General features: G+C 43.7%; 1 protein-coding gene and 1 pseudogene across 1 annotated transcript; one reads left to right on the forward strand and one right to left on the reverse strand.

The window, feature by feature from the left end:
- Positions 1 to 389: 389 nt before the first annotated feature.
- Positions 390 to 1,041, reverse strand: Rpl19-ps17 (ribosomal protein L19, pseudogene 17; annotated as a pseudogene).
- Positions 1,042 to 4,892: 3,851 nt separating this feature from the next.
- On the forward strand, positions 4,893 to 20,867 carry Pgk1 (phosphoglycerate kinase 1). Its single transcript, NM_053291.3, has 11 exons — positions 4,893 to 4,961; positions 9,462 to 9,512; positions 11,704 to 11,859; positions 11,975 to 12,119; positions 14,167 to 14,270; positions 15,669 to 15,788; positions 16,860 to 16,974; positions 17,380 to 17,559; positions 19,630 to 19,807; positions 20,026 to 20,124; positions 20,426 to 20,867. Exons 1-11 carry the CDS (start codon positions 4,897 to 4,899, stop codon positions 20,464 to 20,466), a joined length of 1,254 nt encoding a protein of 417 aa, NP_445743.2. The 5' UTR covers positions 4,893 to 4,896; the 3' UTR covers positions 20,467 to 20,867.
- The last annotated feature ends 392 nt before the right edge of the window (positions 20,868 to 21,259 follow it).

Consider the following 21,259-nt stretch of genomic DNA (forward strand, 5'->3'; position numbering starts at 1 on the left):
TTTAGAAGACATTTTTTTTGTTTGTTTCTTTGAGACAGAGTTTCTCTTTTCTAACAATCAAAGCCGACTTGTAACTCACTCTGTAGATCAGGCTGGCCTTGAAACTCGCAGAGACCCACCTGCCTCTTCCTCCTGAGTGCTGGGCTTAAAGGTGTGTGCCTGGCACAATAAACAACATTTTAAAGTTTTGGGCTAAACTGGACCTGAGGGCACAGGCCTGCAATCTCAGTTTTTGGGATCATGGGGCAGAGGGAATCACAAATTTGTCTGGTCAGGGCTGCAGAGTGAGTTGAAGTTCTGCCTTAACAGCTTTAATAAGACCCTGCTTTTTTTTAAATTTTTAAAAATTTTTTTTGACAAGGACAAGGGCTTGTTTTATTTTAATGACTGATCCACGAGAGGCCACAGCCTGGCCACTATGTACAGACATGAGGGAAGCTTCATTTCTTGTTCTCTTCCTCCTTGGACAGAGTCTTGATGATCTCCTCCTTCTTGGCTTGGAGGCGCTCCTCCCAGCGCTTTCGTGCTTCTTTGGTCTTTGACCTGCGAGCCTCAGCCTCCTCAGCCAGTAGCTTCTTGAAGCCAGTAGCGGGCCTTGTCTGCCTTCAGTTTGTGAATGTGCTCCATGAGAATCCGCTTGTTTTTGAACACATTCCCTTTGACCTTCAGGTACAGGCTGTGATACATATGGCGGTCAATCTTCTTAGATTCCCGGTATCTCCTGAGAAGCCGGTGCAGGATCCTCATCCTTCTCATCCAGGTCACCTTCTCAGGCACCCGAGCGTTGGCAGTACCCTTCCTCTTCCCTATGCCCACATGCCTGCCCTTCCGTCGGGCCAAGGTGTTCTTCTAGCATCGAGCCCGAGAAAGGACAGTCACAGGCTTCCGGATGATCAGCCCGTCTTTGATCAGCTCCCTGATCTGCTGATCGGAGTTGGCATTGGCGATTTCGTTGGTTTCATTGGGGTCCAACCAGACCTTCTTTTTACCACAGCGGAGGACACTAGAGGCAAGCCTCATCTGTAGCCCGAGCATACACATGGCTGCAGACACAGCAAGACCCTGTTTTAAATACATTGTTTTTGTGGAGTGTGTGAGGCACTGGGTCCAATCCTTGGCATAGCTTCTAGCACCTGTCCCTCCAATGAATCCAGCTTTTCTATTATCTTTCAGTGAGACAATCGGTCTTAACTATCTACTCCAATATTAGCAGGCATGGAAATATCTAAAAAACGATGTATAGTCAGATGTGGTGGTATATACCTGTAATGCCAGCACTCAAGAGGTTAACACAAGAGGGTCATGAGTTTGAACGTGGCCTGGACCACATAGTGAGACCTTATCATAAAAAAAAGGATTTACAAAACTGTAAACTTGATCATATGAGTGCCATTTAATTCTCCCCTGTACTGTAGTGAGATGTTTCAGCTGCAAATTATTACTCGCATTAGATGTTTGTTTATTTGACATGATAGAAAGGAAGGTTGTACAGTGATGCTGGGATTACTTAAGTCAGTAAACCGCTGCTGTCATTAAGGATTCAGTTATTCTGTAGTTTGAGGTCACCATTCTCAATGTTCGGATGATGATTTTGTCTTACAGAACAAAATCATTGTGGAGACTCTGTATTAATTGTGTATTTCTGAATAATAAAGTACCTCAAAGTTTAGCACTTCCAAACAATAAATATTACCTCAGACTTTCTGTGAGTCAGGGATTGGACAACATCTAAGCTGGTTTTAGTTGGAAGCACCTCCTGAGATTGTAATTATATGCAATTATATGTCTTGGCTGCAGATATCTGAAGGTTTGACTTGGGGGCAGGAGTGTCCACTTCGATGGCTGGCTCCTTTATAAATCTGCAGGCAGCAAGACTCAGTTCTATGCTGGTGTTGAAAGGTACTCTGAGTTCCTCACTATCTGGGCCACCCCATGAAAGTATTTGAGTGATCCCAAGATATGGCAGCTGCTGTCCCCAGAATGAAGGATCAGAGAGGGAGAGGAAGAGGAGGGAAGGGGGAGAAGGAAGAAGTGGGAGGGAGGAGAAGGGAGGGAGACAGGGAGGGAGGGAGGAAGAAAAAAAAGGGAGGGAGGGACAGAGGGGAAGGAGGGAGGGAGGAAGGGAGGGAGGGAGAGAGAGAGAGAGAGAGAGAGAGAGAGAGAGAGAGAGAGAGAGAGATCTCCGTAGGTACTACCCACCTCCCATCTTCTGTTACTTAGAAATGGTCAATATATGTATGTGCAGGGCTTGCTTTTCTTACTAATCTCCATTGTTCCCAGAACTGCAGACTTACTTTCCTTTTTATCTCATTGATCTAAGTTGGGTCACTGCCCATTCCCAGACCAATGTGTAACAAAGGGGTATGTGGGGGATGGGATTACCAGACTCAGCTTAGGTCAACAGTGATTTATCCTTTGGTGCTAGGAGATAAGCCTATCTTTGCTGAGCACTGGTCACTAACCCAACACTCTATTAAATCGGATTTCTGTAAGCAAGGAAGGTGGGGACTAGCTCCTGGTGAGGTGACTGGCTGTATTGAATGGGTTGTCCAGTTCTGTTAGGAGAAAAAAATGTCTGTAACATTGGTATAACACCCAAGGGATCTGGTCCATATTTACCCTACCTCATGTGTATAATTGTAGATTTCTCTATGTTTCAGGTTTTTCTGTTGTCAGACTTCTTCTCATCGTTGGTTGTCTGTTTCTCTCTGTTATTTTAGGCCAGTAGTGGAAAAAGCTTCCCAATCTCTATAATCTTCAGTGTTCTTGTGTTTAAGATACAATACCTACTTCATAAAGTTCTTAGGCAAAGTAGTGAGTCATGTCAGCAGTGCTGGACAAACAGTAAGTGCTCAATAACTGGGAAGAATCATTGTCTTTGTGTGCATGGTTTCCTCTTTGATATCCAATACTATATAATTGTACCTTATCTGAGGACAGTTTGACTCACTACAATGATAACTCAGCCAGAATGAAATAGCTACTGCATGATAGGAAGTCCAGAGACTTGTTTGAAATACCTTCCAGGGGTTGTTTTCCAGTAAGGTTGAAAGAAAGGAAGTATGGAAATGATTGGCAACAACGAATGTTTATCTTAAACACAGACATACATGCAGGCAAAAACTACACACTCGAAGACAAACTAAAAATTAAAAAGTACTTATGTGTACAGATTTGTCACTGGCATCAGGACATTTGGTTCAGTATTGCTGGCACTGCGACCTATGCAATGTCCTTAGAGCCTGGAGACCTTGCCATCCACCATGGAAAAGAGTTTCACCAGAGTGAAGCAGTTAGCTTGTTGACAAAACACAAAGACAAAATGCAGGGTCAGTGACATTGGTTAGCAGGAAAGGTGCAGCTCCTTTCTCAAATTCATGGCTTTTTTTCCGTGTGTGTGTGTGTGTGTGTGTGTGTGTGTGTGTGTGTGTGTGTGTATGTATGTACCTAAATATGTAAGGACAGCCTTCTCAGTCTCTGTAAAGTCCCTTGTATGTATTTGATTTCAGAGCGTGCTACTGGTATTGGATAACCATGGGGGCTCTCAGCATTCCTCTGTAGGCTGCAGTTCTTTGTCTCTTTCATGCCACTGCCTCCTGTTACCCAGTTTTTTCCCCCTTCCTTTGTTCTCTTAAAATTATTTTCCCTTTGGTAGCCCTGTCTCTACCCTCTTCACATATGTGCTTATACAGGAGCTGCATATGTAGAAAACACACGGGATTGTCTTTCTGAGTTACTTCACATAACTTAGTAATTTCCAGAGATGGTTTGGCCACTCACTCCTGGGTGTCAGCCAGTGAGTAGAGGTGGAAAGGAAAGAACAGGCCAGTGAAGAAGGGCTTACATTTCTTATGTGCCCTTCAATTTCCTAAGTAGTTGTCCTGCCTCAGAGTGTAGGCAAGCACTTTACCACTGAGCAGCATCCTTAGCCCAAATTAGTGTCAGGAGAGATTTAAAGTGTTTTTGGTTAATTTAACCGGTGCCGGAGGTTGGATCCACAGCCTCTGGCCTGCAATTTACGGCTGAGCTACACTCACAGAGCAGTCTAAATCCCAGTGGCCCAGGACTGCAATGATCACTTACAAGCTCTGCAGTCTTGAGAAGACACTAAATCTTTCTCTATCAGTTACTTCAACTTTAATAACAGAACGTACTTAGGAATTTTAATTGTTAGTTAACATGACACATGCTGTATGTATTCGTCATTATGAATAATGTAACCACAGCAATTATATTGTACTTTTTATTATAAGGGGCGGGGGGAAGACCAGGTCCTTTTTTGACTTCTGAGAGGTTTCGATTACCAAGAAGGCCTTAAGTGGACTTCCATTTGGGAGCTGAGAAAGCAGAGGAATCCAAAAGGGGATGACATTTGCAGAGGTCTAGAAAAGGCGCCTGGGAATTCTACCGGGTGGGGGCGGCGCTTTTCCCAAGGCAGTCCGGAGCATGCGCTTTAGCAGCCGCGCGGGCACTTGGAATGGCCTCTGGCCTTGCACACATTCCACATCCACCGGTAGGCGCCAACCGGCTCCTTTCTTTAGGGGCCCCTTCGCGCCACCTTCTACTCCTCCCCTAGTCAGGAAGTTTCTGCAGCTCGCGTCGTGCTGGACGTGACAAATGAAAGTCGCACGTCCCACTAGTCTCGTGCAGATGGACAGCACCGCCGAGCAATGGAATCGGGCAGGCCTTTGGGGCAGCGACCAATAGCAGCTTTGCTGCTTCGCTTTCTGGAAGCAGAGGCTGGGAAGGGGCGGGCCCGGGGCCGGCTTAGGGGCGGGGCAGGCACCCTTAGGTCCTCCCGCGGCCCGGCATTCTGCACGCTTCAAAAGCGCACGTCTGCTGCAGTGTTCTCCTCTTCCTCTCCTCCGGGCCTCTCGACCTCACGGTGTTGCCAAAATGTCGCTTTCTAACAAGCTGACTTTGGACAAGCTGGACGTGAAGGGGAAGCGGGTCGTGATGAGGTAATTCTGTTCTGCTGCCCTCAAGCCCTCGGGGCCACAGTCGCTTTGGCCTTGGCAAGCACATTTTTCCGTTCACCCTAAGTTGTGCTTACTTTTCAACTGGCTCTCGGGGGTCCTGGGTTTGGAGGTCAGGGCTGTTTCTCATGGCGGAGACTGCCTGAGTTTGATGCTTCCTAACTGCTCTTCTCATAGCATAAAAAGTGACCAATAGTGTCCTTTAGGGAGTGGATCCAACCGAGAAAGGGCTCAGATCCCTAGGACTCAATCCTTTTCCCATTTCCGAAGTGTGGTTTCGTCTCTTGTAGTGAGATTGGACCTAATGCTTATCCTGCAAATCTCTAGGCCCCAGTTGAGGGACCTTGAAAGGTCATTTGGCTAATTTCCCTTCCCCCAAGATCCTTGGACCATTCGTGACGAACTCGAAACCGCCCACGTTTCATTCGTCCTGGTAAAATGATTTCTTTCCCAAAAGATGTTGGTCAAAATGCTCTGGAGTGGAGGTCCCATTCCCCAAAGAATTGTGGGTGGGAGGGTGAGGCCCACTGGATGAAGCTCGGTATAGCTTATGTAACAGGCTTCTGCTGCCCTACCTTGCCGTTGGACTCCTGGCCTTGGGGTTTGCATCAGGATTGTGACACATGCAGGGTGTGGCCGCCGGGAGTTGGAGGCCTGTAACCTCACCCTCAGAGGTGGCTAGAGAAGCAGGATGTCAGAAGTGAGGAAGGCTCCCACGCACGTGGCGCCCTCTTAGTCGGCACATGTGGATTCCCTGGTCATTGATTAAGTTGGCTTCTCCCTTACCTGACAGAATCACTGGCGTGCATGCATCTTCTACATTTCTGCCTTTCATAATCTATATTTTTTGCCAGGAGTGACGGATGATTAGATACATAACTGGAGGGCCTGGCTGTTCATGTGACAAGTATAGGACCGAAGGATGGTAATTTCTAAGGGCCGTAGATAGTCGCAGTGACTGACTACTGTGCCTGCCTGACCTTTGGAAGCGGTTGATTGATTGGTAGTACGTGAACGGTGTAATCCTATTCCCTTTGACAATTTGGGCCAGTTCAAGTGAGGGCATCCTTTAGATACTAACACAACAGTTTCTCCTGCTTCTGCACCAGAGTTAGAGAATTGTAAAGCCACATATTACTTGATAGGTGATTTTCTCTTACTGTGCTGATAATCAGAAACAACCCAGTGTGTTATCATGCAAAACAGTGTTGCCCCAAATGGGATAGGCCCTTGTAATCAGGATGGAGTTAGAAATCCCAGCCACCCTAATCATAGATAAAGGGGAGGTTCTACCTAGCTTTTCATTCTGTTCTAAGGAGAAAAGATTGATCCTGTGAAAACCAAGACAGGTAGATGTAGGCTTGTAATTAGCTTAAAAGGTTTAAACTATATCATTACTGGCTTGAGACTGACCTTGCCAGATGCATGCAGCTGCTGAAAGACAGTAGGACATTGTGCTGGTCGCCTTTCTGTAATTGCAGTTCCGGGATTTATGCTATCTAACACAGGGAAACTGTCTTAAAGGAATTAGCTCTGGTTGGGGGGGGTGAGACAGGAGGAAACAGTTTTTCTTTTTTGCCCCAAATCACTTTTCCTAGGTTAACCTTGAGTCTTGAAATGATTGGCTAGTCTAGTTTTACTGACGGAAAAGGGCATGTTGAAGGTTATTGAACTCTAGAAAGTTTGTAGCAGAGCCAGGACTAGAATTTCGGTCTCTTTAGCTACTTGAACATGATGAGCCAGGGCCATGTTGAGATAGGTAGGTGGAGTTTGCAGTCCTTTGTAATATGGATACATTGTACTTGTTGGTATTTAGGCCACAGTGATGAAGTTGCTTTGTTTCCAGATTAATGCATCTTGAATAGGGAGTTGCCTTGTAGGCTTAATTCTCAGAGGAGTCTAGGCAGCCATGCCTGGGTGAACTCAATACCGTTTTGTTTCAGTGTCTTTTGTGGTAGTTGCTGGCAGTGCTTCCTTCAGAAATGGGGCCTCCTGAGAGGTGGTTGTTTCACTTGCCTCCTTTCTGTCCTGTAGAAGGGCACTCTTCTCACTAGTGTTGGTAACTTTTATTAGTTTTTGTTCTAGGGAGTCAAACACTAGCTACTTTGTGCTTGAGCACTCTACCACTGAGTCACACCCCAGTTCCTTTTGGAGAAACTTTAACAGTAGCCAGAAACCCCAACAGGTTCCGCCTCCCCCTAGTTGATTTTACAAGGCCATGTGAGTACATTTCCTGCTGATTCTGTCATGTCATTTCCTTTCTTCTCACCCATAGGCTCCTAGTCATCCTTTGCTTGCTGGTAAAAGTACTTCTCTTTCTTGTCCTCTTTCTTCCTCCAACCCCACTGGTTTTCTTTTGGGACTTGCAAAGCAATAGCCCTGGTGGGAAGAGAAGAAAATGGAGAGCAGACATCTTCACACCAGTGGAATTTAGCAATCAGACCACGAGTCAATGGCGGGCATGGTTCCATTGAGGTTTTAGAAGGAAAGGGCCTGGAATCCTGAGATTTCCACAGAGACTTGATGTTGTAATTTAATGTTATCTGTGAAGTTTTTGTTTTATTTCTTTGTTTTTTTGAGGCAGGGGTTCACTCTAGCCCTGGTTGTCCTGGAACTCTGTATGTAGACCAGGCTGCACTCAAACTTGTCTCTGCCTCCTGAGGGCTGGGATTAAAGGTGTGTGATATATGTTTTAGCCACGACCTCTCCACTTTGAAAAAGTTTTATTTTGTAGTAATTACAAAGTTGTAGAAGATTGCAAAGACTGTACAGAAAGTCAGTTTTCCCCAGCATTTATGTATAAGGATGTATATATACTCAGCATGTATGTATGTGTATACACACACACACACATACACACACACCCACACACACGTGAACAAGACATGTACAGGTAATGCTGTTCCTGCTTTGGAGTCTTCAGAAGAGAAGCTAAAGGCCAAGTTGTAAGTGTAGGAGTGTGAAGGTCAAAGGTAATCAAGAGTCAGTGAGAACTAATCCAGTTTCATCAGTAAGCCGATGCCATCACAGCTTGGACAGAAGCCACAGATGGTTGGATATTTTAGCCCAAAGGCATTCCTTCCTGTTCTGGGTGCAGGGAGCGGCACTACTCACCCTGTGCCCTTAAGTTAACCCTTTCGTCCATTAGCTTTACTGAGAGGCTGCAAGAGGGGAACTTAGTCATGGTAGTAGGATATTTGATCTGCTTTGGGCTGCACTTCAAGGCTAGCAGGGGCCTGCTTAGGATATTTAAAGAGGATGCCTTAAGTGCCTGAAACCAACTAGAGGCACATTGCCTTTTAATTTTAAAGGCATTCTTAAGTCTGAATCAGGAAGTCTGTCCTTCAAGCTCCTTGGTGAGGTAGATTAGTGTTCAGCCAGTGAGCTGCAGGATTTGTGGTCACTGCTGCAGACAGGAAAGACCAGTGAAAAAGGCAGAGGGAAACAGTTCTACAATGAAGGACAGTAGCAGTCTTGACCCCTTATTGCAGTCCCTCAGTGAGTGCTACCAAAAGTAGTGCTTATACTACGGTTCTTTTCAAATAGCAGTTCTAGTTTAGGGAATCAATGGCATATAATAACTAATACCTGTGGTACTGTGTGCCACTTCTAAGCCTTTTGACATTTTCAACTATGAGGCAGACACTATAATCATTTCACAGATTTAAGAAAAGTTCATTTAAAATTGTCTTAGGGTGGATGCCTTGGTATACACTGATCTCAGTATTCATTCAGGAGATGAATGAAAGCCAGCTACATGGCAGAATGAGTGTGTCTCAATCATGGCAGACAGAACTGAGACGTTAAAATCAGCCACTGTGCGGAAAGTGTTCAGAATTGGTTTCTAATGGTAAAACAGGGCTGGGGGTGTCTGCTAAGGTCCCCAGGTTCAATCCCTAGTACCACCACAAAAAAAAGCAGTTATCTGTTGGGTCAAAAGGGACAGCTTCAATGTATTAGCTTGCATTTGGATCATGCCTCCTACTTGCCTGTTTGTCAATGGGCTGAGGCCCATCTCTTTTTTTCCCTCAGGATTTTTGAAAGTCAGTTATCTTATTTTATATTGAAGAGCATTGTGTAAATTGGGTACTGGAGCCTAGGTTTTTCCTATTATTAATGTGTCAGGCATTCTCTAGAAAGGATTCTCTTGGTGTGCTTCGGATTTCCTTTCTTTGGGGGATGTTTTCACAGGGAGCCAGAAGCAGTAGCAAAATAATTGGGATCCAGGTGTGGTGTTACTTATTAGCCTCCGTCACCCCCTCAGACTGGTACAAGTACCATCATGCTGAACAGAGAATTAAGCTCGGGCACTTGTGGAGCTCAGATGGTAACTTGCTTTCTTCCCATGGGTATTGGGGATAGAACTCAGGGTGTCAAACTTAGCAATAAGTGCCTGTACCCTAAGCCATCTTGCTAACCCTCTATCTTTTATTTTAACTGCATCGATGATCATGGCTAGGAAACTGAAGCCTTTTTCTTTTCTAGGGTGGACTTCAATGTTCCTATGAAGAACAACCAGATAACGAATAACCAAAGGTAAGATTCCTTTTAAACCCAGCTTAGGTTTAAGTTGAGTATATGGAGTACAGATTCCTTTCTTTTCACACTGCCAGTATAGCAATTGAAGCCATGGTTTTGATTTACTAACCTTGCTTACCAGTGTGGGAATTAATATTCTAAATTTACAAAAACATAGTATAACAAACGATCCTAAGCAGGGTGTGGTGACGTATAGGTAGTCCAGCCCTTGGGAGGCAGAGGCAGACATATCTTGAGACTAAAGACAACTTAACACAAAGAGCCCTAGGATAGCCAGGTCTATAGAGAGACTCTGTCTCAAAACAAAGCAAAACAAACAAACGACCCCCGGAAACCTAGATTGTTAGAATGGTGTATCTTAGCGCCTTCTCAAAACAAAGCAAAACAAACAAACGACCCCCGAAACCTAGATTGTTAGAATGGTGTATCTTAGCGCCTGGGAATCTGGATTGACGAGGACCATGAGTTGAAGTAGAAAACAGCCCCAGTTTTTACAAAGCCAGTTTCAGGCCATGCTAGGCTATATACAGAAACGTGTCTCAATGAACCAAAGCAAGTAAGGGGCGAATAGGGTCAACATACATTGTATGAAATCTTTGAAGAATTAAAGAAACAAAAACAAAACTAGACAGAAAATTCCAGACCTCACCCCAGCCTCCAGAAATAACCCTTCACTTACTACCAGCAAAAACATCCTGAGAGAATCCTTGTTTTAAAATTTTTAAGGGACTTGGAGTTACTACTTTTTAAAAAAGAACATTGAAGTTAAGTGCGAATTCTCTTTTCTTACAAAACAAGCTATGTAAGATAACTTAATATTAGTAATTTTTAAGGTTACATATAGTTTTACCAGGGTTTGTTCTAAATAGCCCAGATAGGTTAATAGTCCTGTTGCGTTTGAGAAAAGAAAGACTATTTTATTGTTTGCATTTATGCTGGGCTTGAGCTAGGGATCCTCTTGCTTTGGCCTTCCAAGTGCTGGGTTAAAGGCGTATTCTACATAGCCCAGCTCTTCATTTTCAATTACATTTTAAACATGTGTGTGTGTGGGGGGGGGGCTGGAGAGATGGCTCAGGGTTAAGAGCACCCGACTACTCTTCCAGAGGTCCTGAGTTCAATTCCTAGAAACCACATGGTGGCTCACAACCATCTGTAAAGAGATCTGATGCCCTCTTCTGGTGTATCTGAAGATAGCTACAATGTACTTATATATAATAAATGAATAAGTCTTAAAAAATATTTATTTATAAACGTGTGTGTGTGTGTGTGTTTTTATTATTTATTTATTTTTGGTTCTTTTTTTCCGGAGCTTGGGACCGAACCCAGGGCCTTGCGCTTCCTAGGCAAGCGCTCTACCACTGAGCTAAATCCCCAACCCTGTTTTTTTTTTTTTTTTTTTTTATGACTGAATGGGACCTTGTTTTCTCCATTCATCTGCTGATTGGCAGTGAGGTGGAATCTTGTTTTAGCCATTGTGAACAATGCTATAATAAACTTTAGGCTACAGGTATCTTTTTGTATGTTAATTTCATTTCCTTTGGGTCTGAATAAGTGGCTCTGGTCTCAAAGGTACCCTCTACCTAGCAACTACTCATTTTAGAATTAGGGAGCAGGTGTTATCCTGATTACCTCACTTATACAGAGTATAGAAACAGTGGACAGCTGTTACCAGAACTGAGGGGACACTTTAAAAGCCGAGGTTATTCGTTTACAGACATGGCCTTATGTATCCCAGGCTGGCCTCAAAGTTGCGGTTACTTACTGCGGATGATCTTGAACTTCTGAGCCTTTCTTTCCTCTACCTCCCAAGTGCTGGGATCACAGATGTGCATCACTGTGTGCAGTTTGTGGTACTGCTGATGGTCCCAGGGCTTTGTGCATGCCAGGGAAGTGCTTTTCTAACTGAGGTGCATCCCCAGCTCCTAAATCAGCTAATCCATACAGGTGCTGCTAGAGACAGCAGCTTCTGGCTTGCTAAGTTCTTTTCTGCATGAAGATCAGATCCACAGTGAGACTATGTAAGTCCAGGTGGCAGGCTTGTGTGAATTCATAAGAATTCTGCAAGTGTGTGACTAGAGGAAACTTGGGAGAAGAAAGGGGGCTTTATTTTATGAAGTTATGAGTTAAAATAGTTTCTGCCAATTCCTAGGAATAACTTGTTTTGTCTTCTGTCTTTCCTTGCTTATAGGATCAAGGCTGCTGTCCCAAGCATCAAATTCTGCTTGGACAATGGAGCCAAGTCGGTTGTGCTTATGAGCCACCTGGGCCGTCCTGATGGTGTGCCCATGCCCGACAAGTACTCCTTAGAGCCAGTTGCTGCAGAACTCAAATCTCTGCTGGGCAAGTGAGTCCAGGGCTGGGGTACTGGCGAGCTGGGAGGTGAGATGCTCACCAGGCTGCCACTGGTTCTCAGCTTTCAGGCGACTCTAGCCTCTTCATCTCTTGCTCCCCTCCCCCAGGGATGTTCTGTTCTTGAAGGATTGTGTGGGCTCAGAAGTAGAGAATGCCTGTGCCAACCCAGCGGCTGGGACTGTCATCCTCCTGGAGAACCTCCGCTTTCATGTAGAGGAAGAAGGGAAGGGAAAAGATGCTTCTGGGAACAAGGTAGGACCTGTGGTTTTGATATTATTGGGCCTTAGGGCCTCAATTTGCATGAGGCCCTGAGGAAAGAATAGATGGGGGATTCTGATGTGGCTCAGTGGCAGTGAACAATGCGCTGGGTACAATTGTATAAAAGCACAGCATGAGCTATTCAGGATTACCAGAGTATACGAACGGCATAATCTGGTCTGGTCAAGTATTGGCATGTGACCAGTGCAGAAGCTCTCTGTTCACAGTTGAAATGCCTTTGAGAAAACCACATGAATTCGATTGGATAATACAAATATCGAGTGAATGTAATGGTAACAGTGAGATGACCTTAAGGCATTTCTGTTTTGACCTGGCTAGGTGTGGTTTGAGATAAGGTCTCTATGTAGGTCCTGTGGTGAACTGATATAGCCTAGGATGACCTTGAACTCCTGCTCATTTCCATATTCCTAGTGCTAGGGTTAGTGATCTCCTCCCACACCTGGCTGAAGGCATTTTAAAATGAAGTACAGTGTTTTCATTGAGTCTCTAACATAAGTAGGCACAGGTGGCATCCTCATTTGCTAAAGAAAGGGGCTTCAGAAAGGCAGTCATTTTGCTGAAGTCACTGTTGCTGGGCTTATAGTTTATGAAGCCCATTAGATCCATAAGCTTTTCCTACAAAGATCCACATGGTAAATGTTGTAGACCTTGGGCCATGTAGTCATCTGTATACAGTTTGGATCTACTCCCCTGCCATTATCCGAGAAAGGCTGTTGTAGATAATCCACCGCACTGGTTACTAGGCCTGACAGCAGAATTCAACTACTAAAACTGTTAAAAGCACCTTTTTGAGCATGATGTTGGATCTACCCTTTGGTTAGAAGGGACACTTAGTGGCCCTTCCTAGTATTTTCTCTTTTGGTATGAGAACAAGTGGCTTTGAGGCATCAGTTCCCCTTTGACCTCTGACATTTCTTAAGGCATCTTGAGTGCTTGCATTCAAGCAGTTTCTTTTCTTAGCAGCACTGGCCCTGAGCTTGGCCCTATCCTGCTTTGGCGTGCTTGCTACAGTACTGCTAGTTAAATGCTGACCTAAAATTTGGTGCCCTTTTAAACTGAAACTCAAGACTCAAAAACTGTTGTGCTTAGAAATGGCAGGAGCAGCTGGAAAGTTGATGCAGAATGATCAGTTTATTCAGGAATCAATGAACTGACTATACTTGTGTCTGAGTTGAGTCAGTCGCTATTCAGAGTCTAATGGCTTAGAATGCCTAAAAGTTCAAACTGGACACAAATACGAGGACAATTCAATTTAAAAAGTTTATTTTATTTTCGTTATGTATATGTATGAGCATATGTGTCTACACATGCATGAAGAGGGCCACAGGCGGGTGTTGGGACACTGGAGATACAGGCAATTGTGAGCTCATGTGGAGCTCTGGAGAAGCAGCAAGTGCTCTTAACCACGGGGCCATCTGTCCACCCTCAATTGAGTGCTATTCAGTGTGTCTACATTATTAGAATTAATATTACCTTCCTTGTACCCATTGACAGGTCAAAAATGAGGATTGTCCTGATTGTTTCTATGGCATCTTTTTCATCAAAAGCTTTCAATTTGTCTTATTTTTCCCTCAAACATTTTTGTTTTGAAAATTTTGTTATGTATTTAGTGTGTGTGCATATGTTATGTACACATGTGCATAGTTTTCAGGGGATAAATAATCATAGGGGGCTGGAGAGATGGCTCAGCGGTTAAGAGCACTAGTGGCTCTTCCAAAGGTCCTGAGTTCAAATCCCAGCCACCACATGGTGGTTCACAACCATCTGTAGTGGGATCTGATGCCCTCTTCTGGTGTGTCTGAAGATAGCTACAGGGTACTCATATAATAATAAGTAAAATCTTTAAAAAAAAAAAATCAAAGGACTGACCATGTTGCCAGCTGTAAAACTTGTTGTCCTACTAACTCAGGGTCTTAAAAGTGTTCAAGAGGATTGTTGGTGGCCTGAAATGCTTTTGAAGTTTTTTGGAGTCATCAACATTTTCTACATAGGATTTTCCTTTTTAAATTTTTCTCTGCAGGTTAAAGCTGAGCCAGCTAAAATTGATGCTTTCCGAGCCTCCCTGTCCAAACTTGGAGATGTCTATGTCAATGATGCTTTTGGGACTGCACACAGAGCCCACAGGTACCGAAAAGAACCTTGTCAGTACTATGCAGAGTTGAATGATATTGGGCACCCGAGCCATTCAAATTCTGGGCTGTTTTTAGAGATTACCATCTTCTATTGTGTCTGTTGTGATTTAGACACTCAAAAGCAAATTATGGGAAGAAAGGTTTACTTGGCGTAAGCCTTTAGATCATAATCCATCTTTGAAAGAAACCAAGAACAGAATTCAGGCTTTGCTTACTGGCTTATTCAGTGGCTCATATTTGGCTACCTTTTCATTTCTTGAGGCAGTCTCATGTTCTAGCCCTAGTTACCTTGGAACTGACTATGTAGACCCAAGCTGGCCTTGAACTCGGATTAAAAGCATCGACTACCATGCCACCAGTGCCAGCCAGTTTTCTTATATAGTCCAGGATGAACAGCCTAGGGATGGTACCATCCGTCTTGGTCTGGACCCTCCTACATCATTTAGCAATCAGAACAATGCCTCACAAACATGTCCACAGGCTAATTTTGAGCAGGAAGGTCCCTCTTCCAGGGAACTCTAGGTTGTCTTAAGTTAACAATAAAAAAAAAAACCAGGAGATATATATTTAACTTCTATCTCTACGTAGAGCTATATGGCCCTTTAAATGTCCTGATTCAAATAGAAATAGAGATAAAATTTGAGTGATAATTATTAGCTTATATAACTTCAGGAATAGGTTTCTCTAACTTTGGATTCCTTGTGTAGAATTTTTTTACCTTTGAAAACATGTATGTTGATTATATACTGATTTAATCTTTGACCTATTAAAGACTTTTTCAAAGAATTATTTCTTTATTTTATGTATGTGGGTACACTGTAGCTGTCTTCAGACACACCAGAAGAGGGCATCAGATCCCATTACAGATGGTTGTGAGCCACCATGTGGTTGCTGGGAATTGAACTCAGGACCTCTGGAAGAGCAGTCAGTGCTCTTAACCACTGAGCCAACTCTCCAGCCCCTAAAAACTATTCCTACTATTGTGTTTTGCCTTTGTCTCTCTCTGCACTGTGTTCATGCAGTGCCCTCAGAGGCCAGAAGAGGGCTTTTTTTTGCCTGGGGGTTGTAGAGTTTTTGAGCTGCACTTTGTTTTGGGTACTGCGTTCTGATCCAGGTCCTCTGCAAGAACAGCAAATGATCCTAACTGCTGAGCCATCTTTCCAACCCTTTACCTGGGTATCTTAAACTCTACCTCATTCCATTGTTTTTTTTTATCCTTGATTGTAAATTATTAGTCAGGAAAGTTACCTAAGATATAAGTGGCTTTATTGCAATTTAAGAATGAAACCGTAGTCTCTTAGTATCTTAGAAGTGATGAAAGCATTCTGGGTGGGGAAATGGTATTATTTGGCTGGATTTTGAATACATTTTTTTTCCTGTTTTTCCCTAGTTCCATGGTGGGTGTGAATCTGCCACAGAAGGCTGGTGGATTTTTGATGAAGAAGGAGCTGAACTACTTTGCCAAGGCTTTGGAGAGTCCAGAGCGACCCTTCCTGGCTATCTTGGGAGGGTATGAAGAAAACTTTTGGATCATACTTTAAATAATATTAGCCTGGTAGTGGCTATAACATTGGGTAATGGAGGGCAATTTTAAAAAGGGACTGTTTACTAAAGTCAGCGATGCAGGACTGATCATCTGGTAGAGGAACAAGGAACTTGACCTGCTTGGATGAGAAAGCTTCATTTTACTTAGCATAGCTGTTAGGTATTAGAGGTCCATGACCCTTGGACTGTTCACCCCACCCTCCATGACTAAAGTATACTCAGCATTTCCTGATGAAATGCTCTAGAATTGTTTCAGTTTCACATAACATAGTTGCTCTCTAGACTTCATGAGCTATGTTTCAGGTTCCTTAGAGAAAACAAGATGGGTATAGGGTTTTGTGTTTTAAAATCCTGGAAACATTGAACCTTTTAAAATGAGTTAAAAGCATTAGACTTTGGTCTTTGGCTTCTTCACATTAACATTTGAGCTATCTGGCTTTGTTCTGAATATGGGAATCTGGAATACGGGAGTGAATGCCCCCTGCTGGTGGTATTCAGATTTCAGAATAAGCCTGAATGAAACAGCAGTCTTACCACAGGGGATCTATTGAAAGATTTTGAAGGATAGTATGAACCCTGATCTATAGGCAGTAGGCAGAGAAACACATAGCCTAGTATAGGATTTGGAAACCTTAAAGCCAAGTGACATTCCTCCCAACAAGGCCACACCTCATCCTTTCCAGACAGTTCTACTGTGGACTAAGCGTGCAAATAGGAGTCTACAGAGACTATTTTCATTCATACCCTCAGTTACTAATCTGGCAACCTGGGCTTTGTGAATTTTGGATTGGAGCATGGTTGTTTAGATAGGGAAGTTTTGCTTTTCTGTTTATGGTGCTGAGGATAACCCAGGGCTTTATACATGGATCCAAGTATAGAGGGTTAGAGGAACATGGCACGTTTAGGATCCAAGTACAGAGGGTTAGAGAAACATGGCACATTTAGGCACTGCTTTTGTTGCTATCCTGCTGTGGCTTTGCGTGCTAGCAGTCCACTCGATTGTGCTTGCGTTGCTGATTCTTGCTTTCTCTTCTAGAGCTAAAGTTGCAGACAAGATCCAGCTGATCAATAATATGCTAGACAAAGTCAATGAGATGATCATCGGTGGGGGAATGGCTTTTACCTTCCTTAAGGTGCTCAACAACATGGAGGTAGGGAGCCAATGGCAAGTGGCTGTGAAATGGTTTGCTAATGAGCCGTTTTGTAAACGTAATGTGAATCCTAAGAAGATTTTCCTTCTCCTTCTGTCTGAAGTTGCTTTTGTCCCTGAATTTATAGCTATGGTTCTCAACCTATAGGTTGTGAGTCCTGGGTGGGTTAAAAAAAAAAAGACCCTTTCACAGGGACTGCAGATCAGATTATCTGCACATCACATATTTACATTACAATTCACGACAGCAGCAGAATTACAATTATAAAGTAGCAAAGACAATATTTAAGGGTCTCAACATTAGGAAGGTGGAGAATCACAGCTTTATAGTGTGTTATGTTCCTCTCAGTTTTATGAGTCAGTTGTGTTCCTGTATAAGCGCTTCATCTCCTTGCCTCTCGTGTAGATTGGCACATCTCTGTATGATGAAGAGGGAGCCAAGATTGTCAAAGATCTCATGGCCAAAGCTGAGAAAAATGGTGTGAAGATTACCTTGCCTGTTGACTTTGTCACTGCTGACAAATTTGATGAGAATGCAAAGACTGGCCAAGCTACTGTGGCCTCTGGTATACCTGCTGGCTGGATGGTGAGTTAGCTGGTGTTTGCTTATGTAAGGGATCAGAAATTTTTGGTATCATTCATTCATCTTAACAGATTTTTTTTTTTGTGGCATTGGAGATCCATCTGTGGGCCTCAGATGTTATGAAGTGAGCTACCACTGAGCTCTCCCCTCTAACATGCATGTTACTTAGTCTCCATGGGAACTGTCCAAGAACAATGGGCACCCAAGGGCAAAGGGTAAAAGCAGTGCTAGCAGATGGCTGCTGTTTTCCTCAATGAGAGGGCAAACCCACTTGATTCTTTTTCAGTGCACATTTAGCACTGTGTGCTGGAGATAGTACTGTGTACTTTCATGGTTTGAACTGTTCTGGATCACAGTGCTAATGGCCACAAGCCATTGTAAACAGATCGGTGAGATGACTTGCCGGACCTGAGCTATATATGTGGGACCTGCACTGGAAGGAGGAAGCTTTTCCAAAAGTCATTCTGACTTCTACATGATATGTACATGTTCCCACAATAACAATAATCATAAGAGATAAAAGTTAAAAACTTCCTCAAAACATAATCAAAGTGGCTAGGCAGTGGTGGTACTTGCCTTTTATCACAACACTTGGGAGGCAGAGGCAGGAGGATTTCTGAGTTGGAGGCCAGCCTGGTCTACAGGACAGCCAGGGGAACAAGATAGGAACTCTGTTTAAAAGAAAAAAAAACAGGGCTGGGGATTTAGCTCAGTGGTAGAGCGCTTACCTAGGAAGCGCAAGGCCCTGGGTTCGGTCTCCAGCTCCAAAAAAAAAGAACCAAAAAAAAAAAAGAAAAAAGAAAAAAAACCAAAAAAGGTAATGAAAATAGGCTTAATTGTAAGGAATGTATGAAAAATATATGTATATGAAAGGTTTAAAATTGACTATAGTCTGGTACCAAATACCTTTTCATTTTCATCTTCATAGGGGTCTAGATTTGTATAGCCTAGGTGGACCTTAAACTTAATACCCTGCCTCTACTTAGTAATTACTTATTAACTACTGGTGTGCCATTAGACCTTTAGTTTGATAACTATATAAAGTCATATCATGGTGATCTCAGTGTGTTCCTCAATCATCATTTTGGGAAATTGTTTTTAATAGGCAGATTTGGGGTCTGGGGTTTGGAGAGATTGCTTAGCGGTTAGGGGGAGAGTTAGGTTCCTAGAATCCACATTGGGTGACTCACAACTACTTTAACTCCAGTTCCAGGGGATCCAATGCTCTTGCTGGCTTCTGTGGGTCACCATACACACATGCATGGAAATAAAAATAAATCATACAGACCAGGCATGATGCCACTCAATACCATTCCTGTATTTGGGGACAAAGGCAAGCAGGTCTGAATTTAAGGCTAGCTTTGTATATAGCAGATTTCAGGCCAGTCAAAAGTATACAATACAATCCTGTCTCCAAAAAAAAAGGTGATGGGAGTGGGATCCAACACACTGAGCATGGCTTCCTGGAGATCTGATACATGGAGGGTTGAACACAACTGATCTGGTTCAGTGTTTCTCAGTCTCTACTGGAATCCCAAGGAGTTCTAGCTGTGACATGTAAAGTGCCACTAGTTACAGTGTGTCACTAGTGTATACCCCAGGTTGTGACAAATTGACAGTCAAAAATGTCCTCAGACATTGGCACATACTTTTTGATAGGCAGAATCACTGTGGCTTGAGAACCACTGATGTGGCTCTTGGTTGTCACAGTGCCATTGAGAATGTCTTTGTTAAGCAACATGAGATTTTTCCCTTACTTGATTACCACTGAATGTTTATGTCAAAGGCCACATACATATAGGCTAAAGGGCCTTAAAGGGTACATTTTGATTCTACTAAGAACTTTGTTTTCCAAGGCAGGGTTTCTCTGTAGCCTTGGCTGTCTTGGAACTCACTCTACAGACCAGTTTGGCTTTGATCTCAGATGTGCTTGCCTCTGCCTCTCACATGCTGGGATTAAGGGTGTGCATCATTATTTATGGATGTTTGGCCTTGCATTATGGTCTCGGTGGAGGTGATAATTGTTCCCAGTAACTTTTTCTTGACATTTATCTTCTTAATTCTACCCTCCAGGGCTTGGACTGTGGTACTGAGAGCAGTAAGAAATATGCTGAGGCTGTGGCTCGAGCTAAGCAGATTGTTTGGAACGGTCCTGTTGGGGTATTTGAATGGGAAGCCTTTGCCAGGGGAACCAAGTCCCTCATGGATGAGGTGGTGAAAGCCACGTCTAGGGGCTGCATCACTATCATAGGTAAGGGGTCCTGTACTAAACTCCCATTGACATGTGGCAGAGTTATGTTCAGGGGAAGGCATTTTCCGGGTCTCTTGGTTCTGCTAGCCCATAGAGGTGTCATTCATAGGGGATTCTCTTGGTGGGAGGGGAGTGGTTCATTAACTGCATTTTGGGTTGGGAACCACACTGTTAGTTTTGGTGCCAAGAACATTTCGCCTCTGTTCTTCATTCAACAGGAGGCGGAGACACCGCCACTTGCTGTGCCAAATGGAACACAGAGGATAAAGTCAGCCATGTGAGCACTGGGGGCGGCGCCAGTCTAGAGCTCCTGGAAGGTGAGGTTATTCTCCAGGTTTTGGCTTATTTGAAGTAGGGTGAGGACTGCATTCTGAGAAGTGGGGCAGAGTAGAGCTTGGGGCAGTGCTGTCACTAGCATTCACATGAACGAGGTAGCACAAATAAAGTTCCTGCTTCTACTTGGTGGGAGGGAAGGTAGGAGCACGGTCTAGTTGACCTGGGACCCAGAATGCAGAAGTTTTTAACTTCTGCCCTATAACCTAATGAAGAGCTGGCAGATAGATGTACCTTTAGTGGGACTTATAATAATGCTGTTTCTGTGTGTGCTTTCTCAAACAGGTAAAGTCCTTCCTGGGGTGGATGCTCTCAGCAATGTTTAGTATTTTCCTGCCTTTGGTTCCTGTGCACAGCCCCTAAGTCGACCTAGTGTTTTCCGCATCTCCATTTGGTGTTAGTGCAGCTAGTGGCCAAGACGCAGCACCAGGAACCCTAAGCAGCTGCACAGCATCTCAGCTCGTCTTTACTGCATCGGGATTCATCTACTACGTTCAAGATCCCATTTAAATTCCTTAGTGACTAAAACCATTGTGCATTGTAGAGGGCATCTATTTATACTCTGCCTGTGAAAGGAAGTGAGCTGTAAAAGCTTAGCTCTCTTCGCTGTATGTAGCCTCTGGTTAGCTTTGTCACTGTTCATGACAGCATGGAAATAACGGTGAGATTCCAGCTGTAGGTTTGGAGTTGATCTATTGAACAATAAAGATGCCCACTGAAACTGAAGTTTTTCCTGTCATACTTGGTTAGGAATGGTGCGAACAGAAGAGCACCTACATTTTGAATGGAAGGATTGGGGCTGCAGTGGTAGTGGTGGGGTGAGATTAGATAAAAGTGCCTGCTCCTTATTGAATGCCTACTCTATTGCTTTATGATGTCTTAATAGTTGGGTCATAATTTGAAAAGTCAAGGCCTATAAACAAGCAAAAGCAAATTAAGGGCCAGCTCATTCCTTCCATTCGTATTCTCATGGGACCATTGTTTTTCTCTTGATTGCCACTTCATGGTTCCTAGGTACTGGGTTTCAAATGTGTGTCAGTTTCATATCCTGAAGAATGAGATCAGCAGCCTCTGATCCATATACAATTCATCCTCAGGATTGTTTTGTCACATAATTTT

Source organism: Rattus norvegicus, chromosome X (assembly GCF_021556685.1).
Source record: "Rattus norvegicus strain SHRSP/BbbUtx chromosome X, alternate assembly SHRSP_T2T, whole genome shotgun sequence".
Lineage (NCBI taxonomy): Eukaryota > Metazoa > Chordata > Mammalia > Rodentia > Muridae > Rattus > Rattus norvegicus.

Excerpts from the sequence above, each read along its gene's own strand:
- Pgk1 (NM_053291.3), top strand. The coding sequence starts at position 4,897 with ATGTCGCTTTCTAACAAGCTGACTTTGGACAAGCTGGACGTGAAGGGG. Across the intron at positions 4,962-9,461 it reads GGGAAGCGGGTCGTGATGAG|GGTGGACTTCAATGTTCCTA; the intron begins GTAATTCTGTTC and ends TTTCTTTTCTAG. Across the intron at positions 16,975-17,379 it reads AGGTGCTCAACAACATGGAG|ATTGGCACATCTCTGTATGA; the intron begins GTAGGGAGCCAA and ends CCTCTCGTGTAG.